This window comes from Ailuropoda melanoleuca, chromosome 6, assembly GCF_002007445.2.
Source record: "Ailuropoda melanoleuca isolate Jingjing chromosome 6, ASM200744v2, whole genome shotgun sequence".
In the NCBI taxonomy this organism is placed as follows: Eukaryota; Metazoa; Chordata; class Mammalia; order Carnivora; family Ursidae; genus Ailuropoda; species Ailuropoda melanoleuca.
The window spans coordinates 129,968,210-129,982,534 of NC_048223.1; the positions used below are offsets into that span (position 1 = coordinate 129,968,210).

A 14,325-nucleotide genomic window follows, 5' to 3' on the forward strand; every position below is an offset into this window, starting at 1 on the left:
GTGACACTTGGTGACGGGATCATGTGCAGACTCTGTTCTCCATGTCAGGGAACCGCCGGGCTTCTGTGCAGTGTCTGTGGACTCCCATTCCTCCCTGTCCACCCCACACCGCCCGCCGTTACCCCTTGGGTTTCAGCAGTCCCGGTGGGTGTGCCATGGCCTCTGTGGGTGGGTCTGTATGTCCCTGATGGCGGACGCTGTGCTACAGCTTTCTGTGTGCTCATTGCTCATTTTGTCCAAACAAGCCCAGTTTTTGTCTTTTTGGGGCAGCCTCCTCCTCGCTCCCCCACAGGGAAGACGGTGGAGTCTGGGAGGGTTGCTGGGGGCATGGGGGGTGCTGGCACTGGGCCCGGCCCCCTGAGCTTGGTCCTGGTGGCGAGGACCCCTGCCTGGACCCCGGGCCCTGCCTCTGTGAGATGGTCGTCAGCACTCCCCTCCTGTGGGCTGCGGGCTCTCATTCCACAGCCGGCTTCTTCCCTTTATGACTTGGGTTTCAGGACCCTCGCGGAGGTGGCAAGCACCTGCTAGTGTGGCCAGCCACGGATGCTGTGACTTTGGGTCGCGGGCTGCATCTGGGCTGCAGGCTGGTTTTGTGTTCCGGACTGTGGCGCAGGAACGTGGTATTAGATGGTCATCGTCACGACCCGGGAGCGTGCGGTTCTGTGGTGTTGGTGTGCCTCCAGAGCGCTGTCGTCCTGCAGACCTTCGAATGCCTTCCTGCCTTGTCCTGCTCCACGCTTCCTCTCAGTGCCTTGTCTGTGGTTCAGGTTGCATGGGCACGCGCCCTCTCGGCTGGTGGCTGGTTGTCTGCAACCCCCAGCGAGTATGTCTGCTCATGGGAGACGGTGTGTTCTGTGCAGCTCTTTCCCCAGAGGCCTGGGGGCTTGAAGCCCACCTTCGGGGCCCCGCTGCTCTCTGCCTCATCCTGGAAGTTGGCCTGAGGGCCACCACTGGAACCCTGTCCCTTGAGGACAGAGGCTCCCCTCAGGCCAGCACCTGCTGTGCCATCTGTCCTGCACCAGACACTGGCCGGGCAGTGGGCTGTCCCTCCCTGTGACCCCTGTGGGGACGGAGCAGGGCGAAGGGTCGGGTGTGGGCACTGGGTGCTACAGGGCCTGCCTGTTGCCTGGTGAGGTTTGTCTCTGGGACAGCCTGCAGGGTGGTCCCTCACCGTAGAGCTGGGTCCCTCCTGGGGGTGGGAAGCTCCCCCTGCAGAGTGTGCTCCCCGTGCAGTGTGCCCCCCATGGGTGCCCCACTGTGAGGCCTGCAAACGGGACTGGGTGAAGACCGTTAGCTTCTGCTCGTGGCTCTTTGGGGCTGTGCCGATGGTCTGACTGTCTTTTTTTCTTCTTAATTTATAGCCAGAAAACCTGCAGAAGAACTGGCTTCGGGAATTTTATCAGGTAAGATGTGCTGTGACAGCGTGCTCTCTCAGACGAGTGTACATACCGTGAGTACTTTATTTACGTGGAAGCCGTGTTCTGTCTGCCTCGCATGTGGGCTTGCGCTGTCCCGGGGCTGTGATGGGCGTCACGTTCCTCCTCAGAGGCTCCTTTTCAGATCCCCCTCCTCCGGCCAGGATTCAGAGGACCCAGGTAGGGGTCTCTGCGTCATTGGAGGGGAGAGGCCATTGAAAGCTTCTGGGGACATGATGCCTTTCAGGAGGGTCTTCTGGTTGCAGCCTGAAGGTGGCAAAGCCATGCAGAGGGGCCGTGGTGGGGTCTGGACGGAAAGTGTGGAGACTGGGCTGTGGGGAGGTGGACGTGGGTTACAGGCTCGAGGGTGTGTTACCAGGATGAGGGGCCAGATTCCAGCACTGGGTGCTGAGTGGGTGTTGGTCTGTGCTGGATTCTGTGGCCGATGCTGGGAGTGGATTTGGAGCAATGGGCAGTCTGCTGTGCTCCCAGAGCATGAGCTCAGCCAAGGGCAGCTCAGGTGTTGGCAGGACAGAGAAGATGACCGATGCAGTGGGGTTGAGCACGTGACACATGTGTGTCTAGGACCCCTGGGTAGGACGTTGGAGAGGCCGCTCTGAGACAGGGAGTGTATGAGGAGACCTCGGGGGGGAGAGGAGCTCGGTGGCCTGGCATCCAGCATGGCTGGGGCAGTGGGTGACTGGACCTGGCTGGAGGTGAGGGGCCCACAGCCCAGAGGGTAGCTGGGAGCAGGACGGCACAGGTGGGGTGGTGGGAGAGGAGCGGCTGGGGTCTATTCCCTGCCCTCCTGCAGCTCTTCTGAGCCAGTGGGTGTGGACACACTTGGAGATATTGGGGATGGCCTCAGGGTCCGGCAGGGGTAGGGGGCTGGCTCAGCAGTGGTTCTGCTCCCGGCAATGGCCGGGCTCTAGGCTAGGGTGGGCTGAGCACAGGCCTGTGAAAACGGGCCAGTGGGCTGCTCCAGGCTCCTGCTGTCCACGCTGGGTGTCGAGGGCGGCCGTGTGCTGGGTCTGCTGGTGCCGAGCCGTCCACCAGAGGCTCCGAGTGCAGTGGTGGGTGCTGGCAGGGACTGCTCCCTGTGGGGGAGGCAGCAGGCACCTGGAGGGGAGAGCCTCGGGCAGACATTTTCGTCCCTTGTGTCCAGCGAGGTGTGTCCTCTTGGGGTGTGTGGAGGTGGGGCCCCTCCGTCCTCCATCCCACACGGATTGTCTGCCAGGTGTCATGCTTGGTTCTTGGCGGGGGCGGAAGGCAGATACCTGGGACACGAGGGAAGCTCTGGAAGGAGCGTCGTCTGGGAGGGGCGGGTGGAAGGCTGTCGGGAGGGTCTCTGGCAGAGCCTGGAGGGCTCTCGGCCCTTCCTCCCCTAGCGTTCTACCCTGTCCGGGGCTCCCCGGCCCAGGCACAGGCCTGGCAGAGCTGTGGCCAGGGTCAGCTCCGGGCAGGAAGCTGGCCAAGGGGGTGAAGGCAAGGGCCCTTCCTGGCCAAGCACTGGGCTGGGGGGCTGGACAGGCTCCAGCAGGCCCTCTGCCTGTGGTGCCCTCCGTCCTGCTGTCTGGGCTCCTGGGGCCTGGGTCAGCTTTGGCTGGGGCAGCCGCCATGTGAAGTTACAGCTCCTGTTTCTGTGTTTTTCAAAGGTGGGCCCGGAATTTGAGGTCTCTGTTAGGTGCACGTCTTGGAGGGGCAAGTAAGTGGCGGTGTTGGTCCCGCGCTGGTCCGCGGTGAGAGGCCCCTGTGGGGGAGACCCCGCCTGACAGCCCCCCACTGAATTTCAGTGCATGCTTTCAGGCTCTTCCCTTCTTCTGATGACGTGGTCCCTGGGGCGTGTCGTGGCAGCCAGGCTTCCAGTGGTCTGCGAGTGAGTTCAGAGCTGGGCAGCTGTGCTTTCTGTAAACTCTGACCCTGGAAAGCCACAGACCACAGGTGTCTCCCCCTTTCTGAGCCTCCTTGCTGCACATGAGCCATGTCAGGCTGTTTCTGGAACCTGGAACCTGGAATCCAGAGGGGCAGGTGGGCTGCGGTTTTCCTCGGGCTCTGTTTCCAGAGCCCCTGGTGTCCTTCCCGGAGGGTCGAGCCTTTGCAGAGAGAAAGGGGGTCGTGCGTGACGGTGTGCTGGACGGGGCTACAGCTTTTCCTGGTTTCTGAGCAGAAGTCTCTTCAGAAGGAAGAAATTGCAGGGACACTTAGAGAATTTTCAGTGATGATTCTTACAAGTAAGAATTTAACGCAAGTCCCCTGACACGTTTTGGGCTGACTGGGTCAGTGAGGTAATTGGCCAGCTGACCGCAGCTCAGCAGCTGGCCTGAGCAGAGAGGGAGCGGGTCTTGCCTGGAGCAGGGGCCAGCGCCCCGGGCCAGCACTCAGGGAGGAGGGACCTCAAGGCCCAGGAGTGCTGGGTCACTGCCTTTTTAAAAAGATTTTTTAATTCCTACTATGCAGTTATGTTGTCTTTCAACATAGCCTTTAATAGGGTACTTTTATAAACACGAGAACTGAATAGGACATACGTGCTTGTAGAACCATGGATTAATGTTTGCTTTTTCTGTAACCCTTGATCATCATAAAAATGCAGGAAGCAGGAGAAAATATTGCTGGTGTTTCCCCTTACTTCTGACGAGCCTCTGATGCTTTTGGCATCCAGGATTTTCACAAATTCAGTCCTGAACGTGGCCCGTGGCATCAGAGAGGGTGCACAGCCTGGCGTCACCGCAGCTGGCTTCCCACGCCCCTTCCTGTCCAGTCTCCCCGAGTGTCAGACTCTTGGACCCATGGCTGGTGACATGAGTCTCCCCCTTGTTGGGGAGCACAGGCCCCCAGTCCTGGGGCGAGTCCCTGTTCTCACTCCCCTCCATGTGGGTAGCGGGCCTTGTGAGCCCCCTTTTCGGTCCACCCAGGACCTCCCTCAGGGCCTGGCCACATCCCCATTCTGCTCTCTGTAAGCGGCAGAGTGCTCCCCAAAACTGCAGCTCAGGTCAGGTGGCTCTCCTGCTCTGGTCCCCGGGGTGAGAGCCCAGGGTCTGTATGTGGCCTTCTCTGCTCTGTCTGCTGACTCGCTCTGTCCCCAGATACATCAGGTGGTTCAGGCCTCTGTGCTTGCTCTAACCTGGCTGTCCCCACCTTCCCACCCCTTGTCTCCCCTTCCCCCACTCTCCCGATCCTTGTCCTTCCCCCCCCCCCCAAGAGAGGCCCCTCCTGGTCACTGTCTTGGCCTCTCCCACTCTCATCGCTCTCTGTGGATTCACCGTCACCGTCTGAACTTGCAGTCTGTGTCTGTCGAGTGCTTAGGTGTTTGTCTCCCCCCAGAAATGGGGGCTCCACATCTGCCTTGGCCTCGATTTTGTGTCCCCGCTACGTTCCTGCCTTGAAGATAGTGTGTGAGGCAGGGGCTTTTGGGGAGTGACTAGGGTTGGATGAGGTCGTGAGGCGTGCCCATGACGGCATCACTGCTCCTACAAGGAGAGGGAGAGGCCACAGTGCAGGAGGGCCAGCCAGCATGCCAGGTGTGAGGGGGCACGACACCCCTGCCCTTGGGAGTGTCCATCACACAGGAGACAGCCAGAGAGCCCTATGGGTGGCACAGGGGGTTGCTGGGAAGGAAGTGGACTGCCTGGGGCTGGGTTCTCAGGAAGGCTCTTGAGGCCGTGCCCACACCTGGGGATGGCGGGAGCAGCCGTCCTGCTTCGCGGGTCACCCTGAGCTCTCCAAGCTGTGGGCAAGGCTGCTGGGAAGTCCGTTCTCACATTCCCCCTCTATGTTGATGGTGGCCTTGCAGCTCTGCTCTTGGGGGCAGGCTGCTGTCCCGCTCACTCCTCCTGAGCACCTAGGGGTGTGTGTGGCGCATGGCGTGTGTTCAACACTTTGTTCTCGAAGAACAGTCTGGGGAAGTTGCACAAAGCAGAAAGTATAGATCCGTACACCTACCTGTTCTGCCTCTGGTTTGTTGCTCATGCCTGAGTGTTGGCGTCTCACCGGCTGTGTGCCCGAGGGAGGGGGCACCGGCCCTCGCAGGTTGCAAATACACGTATTTTTACAGCTTGACTCTTTCTAGTAAGCTGGGATGTCTGTGTCAATAGATGCACACTGTCTGTTTGAGTGGCTTCAAAGCATTCCATTACCTGGACTGGCCATCGTTCTTAGAGTCGTTCTGTTGATGGGGTCCTAGGTTGTTCTGAGTTTATTGTGGTGCTGTAGATGGATTTTAGAACAGTCCTAGCGTCTCTCATACAAATATGAATTGAGCAAGTATTGAAGATTTAAAAAACCATGGTAATAAGTATTTCTTATTAGTGAGAGAAGTGAGAGAAGTAATACAAGTGAGATGTTAGACATCTGTGCTTCAGACAACACTCCGCAGAGCAAAGCCAGATTCTCCCAGCAGCCGAGGGCCTTTGCCTGAGGAATGAACAGCGACCAGTGATCGGTTCTTTCCACTGGACGCCGTGTTGCTGTGGTCAGGAGTCATTTGCGTTGCTATCAGGTTTTAGAATTCACAGAATTGTAAAACAGCTCAGTGATCAGTAAGGTCGAGAGAACCCATTTGCCATTTGCCATTTCAAGTTTTCCTGACAGTCGTGGTAAAAGCAATGTGATAAGCGATGCCTTCTTCCAGGTAGCCTGCAGGAGTGGGCACCAGACCTACCCTCCCACCTTAAACTAAAACCAGGAAACATCTGTGAAACTGTGGTTTTCAAACACCAGAGCCCAGGCTGGACTGGGCGGTGACCACAAAGAGGGTCAGAGCTGCCCCCCGGCTGCCCGACCTGCCGTTGGAGGGGTGTCTGGGCGGGCACCCAGCGAGGGGGTAGGTACAGTCACTGTTGACAGCCGATCAGAGATTACCAGGCGGGTGAGGACGCAGGAAGACAGGACCCTAGGGAGGAGAAAACCAATCAGGAGTGTGGCTAGAGGGTTACCGGTTTTGTCCATCTCGGAGAACCTGCTCTGGGTTTTATTACGTCTGTTGTTTTTCTGTTTCCTCATTCACTGATTTCTGCTCTTTATATTTTCCTTTCTTTTGATTATTTTGGATTTAATTTGCTTTTCTAATCTAATTTCTGAAGGTAGAAGACAAAATCACCAATTTCAGAAATCTGACATGGGCATCATCACTCAAAATCCTGTAGGCATTAAAGAGATAAGAAGGGAATATTGTGGGCAACTTTATGCTGGTAAATTTGAAAATTTATATGAAAGGAACATATTTTTGGAAAAATGAAGCATCAGCGTTTACAGTTAAGAAATGGGTGAACTCAGTACCCTCTCTCTGTTACATTCAACTTTGCCCAACACTTTCAGACCGTGTGGTCTCGCTGGTAAGTTCTGTCAAGCACGCACGCAATAACATCGCAGTTGTTCAGAGCTTTCAGGAGGACTGCAGCCCCGGCGCTGCTTCCTCACCCGACGCCACGGCAGAGCCGCGAGGACAGGCTCTGTGTGCCGAAGGTACGCGCACGGTGTGCCCCGTGAAGCAGATACGATAGCAGACTCGGGCACCGAGCGCGTGAGGCAGCGCACACGCGCACACACAGCATATCGGAACGTTAGTGCATCATCACCAACGAATGGAAGTCGGAAATCAGTCAGTGAAATCCACCGTGTCAGCAGAGTCATGAAGAAAAGCCATACACTCATCTCCATCTATGCAGACGAAGCATCTGGTACAATCCTAGAGCTATTTCTGATGAAGACTCTGAGCGAACCAAGAACTGAGGGGGCCTCCCCCTGCCTGTAAGGAACGTCTTTGGAGCCCACAGCTGACCGCAGACCCACCGGGGCAGGGCAGGGGCGCCTGGCATCCTCTCTCCCGCTCAGTGTGGTCCCGAGGGTCCTGGCCGGTGCAGTAAGGTGAGAAAAGGAAATGAAAGCCATGAAGATTTAAAAGGGAATAAAACTCCTGTGTGGGTGACCACACGACTGGCTGCTGGGGCTCACGAAGGATCCACAGACTTTGCTCACGTGAGCACCTTTATTGAGCTGGCAGCATACAGGGCTGTGTGAAAACATCTTCCTGTTAGCTGTGAACAGTTGGACGTGTCAGACGTGACGTAGACAGTCGTGCTGCCGTGAGGGGCGTGGCACAGAGGGTACAGCACGTGTGAGCAGCCGCGCGCTGAGATCCGTGACCAGCGTGCGGAGGATGCCAGAGACGATGGGAAGAGATGGGGAGGCGTGCCCTGTTCATGGCATGGAGACTCCGTGACGCTGGCACGGTGGCTCCCCACTGACCGAGCCCCCGTTTAGTGAAGTTCCCCTCGAGATCTCTGCGTGCTGTGTTGGTAGAAGCCTGCAAAGTACGTCTAAAATTTTACATGGGAAAACAAAGGAGCTAAAATAGCCAAACGTTTAGGGACTCACACTTTCTCATTTCAAGATTTACTGTAGAATTACGGCGATCAAGACCGTATTCTCTGGCAGAAGGACAGAGCTACATATCAGTGGAACAGAAGAGAGATACAGAAATAAAACCACGAATGTGGCCAAGCCATCCCCATGGGCTGACCGCAGTTCCTGAGAGAAAAGGACGCCTGTTCAGCAGACGGTGCTGGGAAATTGGACGTCTGTCGTTCTCCACGCAGACGCTGACTTTCTGTACTTTGCACCACACACAAAGATTAAGCTAAAAACAAAACTTAAAATTATAGAAGTTCTAGAAGAAAACTTAGGAGAAAATCCTTGTGACCTTGAATCAGGCAAAGATTTCTTGGACACACCAAAAGCACAATTCATAAGAGAAATAAATGCATGAATTAGAATTCATCGTAATTAGGACCTGGCCAGACCCTGGGGCGAGGTCAGCCGTGCGAAGGCCGTTGGCTGCCGTGTGCCAGCCGGTTTGGAGAAGTCGGGTGTGGGGCGTGCTGCCCTGATGGACCTCGGGCCTGCAGCGGCGGTGGCGGGGACAGACGCGGGTGTGGCTGAGGCACCGTCGGTGTGACCCGGGACCCTTGTTGCTGGTGCTGATTGATACTCTCGCTCTGGATTAGCAGTTCCCAGTGTGCTCTCGGGGAGCGTGGACGGCTCTTCTCTGGAAGGTAGTCTCAGATGGAAGCTTTGGAAGGAGAGCTGATGACGGTGCCTCACCTCCTGAAGATTCGTTTCTTCTGAACGTCTCTGGACGCAGCCCGGAGCTCAGAGCCTTTCTTACCGCCCCAGTAAGAGGCAGCAGGGCAGGCAGCCCGTCGTAGGTCAGGAGACTGACAGGCAGGCCCCCATCCTCGTGCCACCCCTTCCTGCCTGTGTGGCTCCGGGCAAGCGGCGGACGCTCTGCGCCCCTGACGGCAGTGGTACCTGCCCCTGGAGATCTCATAAGGGATGACGGAGTCATTGCTGGTAACGTGGTGCAGGCCGCCAGGCCTGTGGTTCAGGACAGCGGGCCACTGTGAACCATGATTAAAGTGCTGGCTGGACCTCGGTCCACTGCGCGGTGGCCCTGATCCCCCGGCCTGTCCTGCGTGCTCTGGGGAGTGGGGCACGGTTTGTGATACTTGCGTGCCTCCGTCTCCTTCAGTCTCAGAGGGCTAGTCCAGTCGGTCCTTGCTCTTGAACAGTGGGTGCCTGCCGTCTGCCGGGCTGGGCCCTTCCTCCCCGGATCACAGCATAGCCTGTGCTGTGGCCCCACTCTGCAGATGAGAAAACAGGTGTGCAAGGGTCAGGAGATGTGCCCAAAGCTATACAGCCACAGATGGGAGCCCCAGCTTCTGCAGTGGCAAAAGTCCAGCTGGCCACTGAGTCGGGAGGCCTGGGGTGGGGGACAAGGCAGCCTCCAGGGGCAGGAAACAGTGGCAGTAGGAACAGATGGGCAGGGGTCCACGACACAGGGCAGCCATTGGGAGGGGCTTGGGTATGGCTTCCTGGCAGCAGGCGAGGGAAGGAAGAGGCAGGAGGCAGGGAGGCTGAGGAGGGAACTGGGCCGTCTGGGTCGAGGGCCAGCCACCTGCCGCAAGGACGGGGGCAGATTGGGCCGAGTGAGGAAGGAGGAAGTTGGTTGGACCAGTGGGCAGGGGTGGGGCCCACGACCCAGTAGGAAAGGGGAGTCCTCAGTTGCCTGGATCTGGGATCTGGGGTTCCTAGCAGCGTTGGTGGTAACTCCCATGGGAGCTTTGGGGCTGGAAGTGAACCCTTAGGGCCCAGGCGGGAGAGGAGCCAGAAGCGTCTGCTGGGGCCTGAGTGGGCTCTGGAGCGTACTGACTCGAGTTCAGTAGGCCATTTGCTCGGGTGGGACTGGGAGGTTGGGAGGGGCAAGAGAGATGATCATTAGGGGACTGGGAGGGGCAGGAGGGCGCTGGCCAGGAAGGCCAGAGCCAGGTGTGGGCCCTGGGAGTGTTTTAGGTCATGGGATCACAGTCTCCTGTGAGTCGAAATGGCTCAAAGAAGGGTCCTCGTGGAAGTGGTGGGTGGGTATTGGGAAGCAGGTTTCCAGAAGGGGTGCCGAGGTGTCTCGCACGGTGACCGCGGGGCTGTGGCTACTGCTGGCCCCTGTGGCCAGTGGGAAGCAGGCGGGAGGCCTCGCCATGTCTGCCGAGGACCCGGTTTTATCCTGCTGCCCACCTCGGTTGGGTGAAAGTGCTTTTTATTTAATTAATTAATTAATTTTTTAAAAAAGATTTTATTTATTTATTTGACAGAGACAGAGACAGACAGCGAGAGAGGGAACACAAGCAGGGGGAGTGGGAGAGGAAGAAGCAGGCTCATAGAGGAGGAGCCTGATGTGGGGCTCGATCCCATAACGCCGGATCGTGCCCTGAGCCGAAGGCAGACGCTTAACTGCTCTGCCACCCAGGCACCCCTGAAAGTGCTTTTTAAGTTAAAAATCGACCAGCTCCGGTAGAGCTTTGATGTCCTAAGGCAACAAGTTTTGTTAAAATTGAGCCACACTTGACGTTCTGGGGTCCTGGAACAGGAGCGGTCTCTTGTCCAGCCGCACAGACCTGCGCACACGTGTGCAGCGCGGTGGCTCATCGAGCCTCCAGGAGTGGCAGCTCGGTGTTTGCGGTCAGCTGTGGGTGCGGCCGGGCCAGTGCCATGCACGGACGACACTCCAGCCCTGAGCTTTGGGCGGCAGCCAGGCTGAACCCATCCCGGACACAGAGCCCGGGTCCGGCCTCACACAGGCTCTGGAAGACCCCTCACCGTTCGGCTGCTGAGGCCGCGGAGGTTCGCGGCCTTCTGTGTGCTGGCCGTGGGGAGAAGTGCCTGCCGCCCACACAGCTGCCTGGTTGGTGGCCATGTGCGGGGTTTGGACTGCGGGCCGGCGTCCCATCAGGGCACGGGCAGCTGAGTCTGGGCTTCTTCCTGGGGGCAGGCCCCTGGTTTCCACCCATGCCTGCCCAGTGCAGCCCCCAAGCCCAGGGAGGGCGGCCTCGCCTGTAGAGGTCGGGCCCCTGCTGCCCCAGGCCAGGAGTGGGCAGAGGGTCTCAAGACGAGCATGTTTTCCAAGCAGACTTGGTAAATAGCAGTAAGTTTTCTCTCAAGAAATTCTTCTGTCCCCTTTCTGCTCCTTATCTTGGCCATCAGGCTTCCACTGGCCTGTTTGCAGGATGTAATTCCTTTTTAGGTCACTCAGATGCTCCTCTCTGCAGAAAGCCTAACAAGGCCTGGCTGCTGCTATTTTTAACGCTGCCTCCTGGCTCACGGAGGGGCCGGTGGGCTGGGCGCGGCTGGCTCGGCTGGCTCGCGGCTTCCCTGGGCCCGAGGCCGCCTTCCGACTGGCCACCTGGACAGCGTCAGGAGGGCTGCCAGCTGCCGTGGGTGTGGTGGTGCGGGTGCACGCGAGTGATCCCTTATGTGCTTCCTTGCCCACATTCCTAATCACTCTTTTCCAAAATATTTTTCTTGATCCTTCTGATGAAAGAACCCATGTATTTTTATCAGAAGCCCCCCCACTTTTTGGTAGCATTTTGGTGAAACAAGCATGCACTTTGGGCAGTGACTTGCTTGCTGTCCCAGGTGAAGGTACGCCAGTGTCACCATCAGGCAGGATGTACCCGGCTGAGTGGAGGTCTGGGTGGGGCAGAGGCATGTGTCTGCTCACACAGACCTGCCTGGGGCCTGGAGACCACCGGCCCTGGTGTTGTTGTTCGAGGTGTGTTTCCAACCGCAGGTGACCTGAGCTCGCTGTCCCACACCATGGAGGGGCTTTTCCTCTCCACCCTCAAGGTGTCCCTGTCTTCGGCCCTGAAGGAATCCCTGCCCAGGATTGTCCAGGGTCCAGAGCCGCTGGAGCTCTGCCTGGCGCATCCCGCACACCGATCTCTGTGGCCGAGGCACTCATGCTGGTGTCGAGCCCACGCCACTAGTCAGGCTTCCTCCGTCTGACTTGTGCTGAGTGCCGGATCCCAGCGTCCTCACAACTGTCCAAGGCAGGCTCTCCAGGAAGTGGCAGCCCAGGGCACCAGGCACGGGGTCTCCGGCAGGAAGGACAGCACAGGACTTTGTGTGAGCAGGCGTGCTTCCTGGAGAGCCCACCCCCAGCAGGCTGTTCTCAGTTCCTGGCTGTTCCAAGCAGCATCACTAAAAATCCTGTAACAGAGTCAGTGATACGAAACCAGAGGTAACAACCGCCCCCCACTCACCCCATCCTAGTTAGTTTACTGCATTTCACTGCTGGGATCTGGGTTTTGCTGTCTGCAGGAGGGGGAGAACATAACTATCGCTGAGCAGCTCCAGAATTCCACGTTCAGTGCCGTCACGTCAGGAGCTCAGCTCGGCCATGGGGGCATTTATGCCGTGGAAATGGGTAAATTCAACCAGTTGGGCCTTTGTCCCCAGAGAGCCAGCTCTCAGCCACCTGGCAGCTGCTGGCCCGACCCTGAGGACACGCGTGTCCCCCAGGGCAGCAGTTCCTGGGGCGTGTTTTGTCACACGAGGACATTGCAGCCGAAGGGGCCCTTGGTGCTAGGGTGTGGTTTGGTAAGAGTGCGCGATGGAGGGCGGTTCCCGCATCGTCTCCCCGGGGGTGAGCACAGCCGCTCCTCCTGTCACCCCCTGCTGGTGCCGCCTGACTTCCCTGCCAGGGCTGTGTATGGCTCTGTCCACAAACGCTTCCGTGTGCCTCCTGAAGTAACCCACAGCTTCACTCACTTGCAAAGGGAATATTTTTTTTTCTGTTAGTGAAAATTTCCACAGTATGTTACTAAAATTGTGATCTCCTAATGAGCTATTTTGAACTTCTCACCACATACCGTAATTAAATGTGTTTTAAAATGAAGTCCTTAGCTCATGGGTCTGTCTGCCTCTGAGTGATAGGGTGACAGACGCCCACACACTGAGCACGGGCACCTTTCTTCCCCTAAGAGCCGGCAGACAGAAGGGGTCTTCAAGGAGAGTGTCAGAGTGGGGCCCGCTTCCCCCTTGCCCTGCCATTAGGAACCAGGGAAGACCAAAGACGGACAGATCGCATTTCCCTTCATCCCGACAGGCTCCCTGCCCAGCTCCAGAGCCCTGGGCGGTGGGCGGTTTCTGGCCTTGCCCCCACCGAGTTAAACAATGAATGTGTTGAACAAACTCTTTATTATGATGAATTTAAAACGTGCATGAAGTCGAGGGAACAGGACGATGTCCCTCGGTGCCTGCTACCCTCACTCACAGTTTCCAGCTCGCAGCCAGTCTGTTGCGGTCGTGCCCCCGTCCCCCGCAGTCACTGCAGCAAAATCCAAGCAGCATGACGTCACGCATCAGCATGTCAGTGTGTGTCTCTGGAAGAACTGAAAGTGATGTCGGTGTCCTGACACCTACGAAGATTGACAGGAAGTCCATGCGTCACTGAATGTAGGGTCTGCGTTCCGATGTTCCCGCCGTCTCCTAATTCACGTACAGTTCGTGTACCGCAGGGGATTAGTATCTTGGTGGAAATTAAAATGTTTCCATAACTTTACGGAGGTGTAATTGGCATACAGTGGACTTCACATGCTCGAGGCGGGCGGTGTGGCAGGTTCTGACCGCCTGGGAGGCTGGCGTGTCCACGCGGCTCCTGGCAGCCTGTAACTGCTGCTCTGTGGCCCCTGTGCTGGGCGGCCACTGGTTTGCTTTCTGCCCCTCGCTGCCCATCAGTCTGCATTTCCTACATTTCCTTCACTCAGTGCTCTCCACAGGGCTTCCGTCTGGGGAGTCGCGGGGGCCCAGCAGTGACCGCTCTCGGCCTGCGCGCAGGGGAGTCCGTGCTCCGCAGCCGCTGCCCGGACTCTTCTGTCACGTCTGTTCCGTCAGGGTGTTTGATGGTGTCGCTCTATGTCTCGTGTGTGCCCGTGTCTTTGTGCACATGTGGGTGCACACACGTGTGTGCTCGTACGTGCGTGGGTGTGGCTGTGTGCATTTGTCTCGTGTGTGCTCACGGGTGTGTGTGTGCACGCACACACGTGACATGTGTGCTCTTATCTACACTGGCACATTGGAGCTCTTGCCGTGTAGACGGTGTGGCCTGCAAAGCTGAAAGCACTGAGTGGCTCTCCACAGATGACGCTTGCGCACGTGCTCTAGGGTTCCCCCGATTCTGTCTGTTGAAAACCGTTCCTCCGTGCCTCTGATGTTTGAAGGACACTTGCCGGGTGTGTAAGTCCCTGGCTCACACTGGATCTCACTGAGGCTTTCGGAGAGGTTGTCCCATTGTCGCCTGGTTCGTGTGTTGGTTCTGACCAGTGCACGTCTGACCCTCTTGGTTTTCCTCTCGGATCTTTGCCCCTGGAGGCCTGGAGACTGTGTCTGCCCTGTGGGGTCTGCCTGCCTGCGTACTGGGGTGGGTCGTGTGGCTGAACTTGGGTCGTGTGGCTGAACTTTCTCAGGGGCGTGGTAAGCCCTTCCAGGCACAAGTCCAGGTGTCTTTCTATTTGGGGGAAGTTTCCTTGGATTATGATTTTCAAGATAGTTCTGATCTGATGTCCTGCCCACCCCCCCCCAC

General features: G+C 57.6%; 1 protein-coding gene across 17 annotated transcripts in view; it reads left to right on the plus strand.

The window, feature by feature from the left end:
- Positions 1-14,325, plus strand: part of INPP5A (inositol polyphosphate-5-phosphatase A) — a 185,927-nt gene that overhangs the window by 51,914 nt on the left and 119,688 nt on the right. For all 17 annotated transcript variants that reach the window (XR_004626325.1, XM_034663480.1, XM_034663474.1 and 14 more), the window contains exon 2: positions 1,362-1,403. Coding sequence is in view for 16 of the 17 variants with exons in the window: in XM_034663480.1 (XP_034519371.1) it covers positions 1,362-1,403 (42 nt within the window). In the remaining variant the exon portion in view is untranslated. The remainder of the gene's footprint in view (positions 1-1,361; positions 1,404-14,325) is intronic.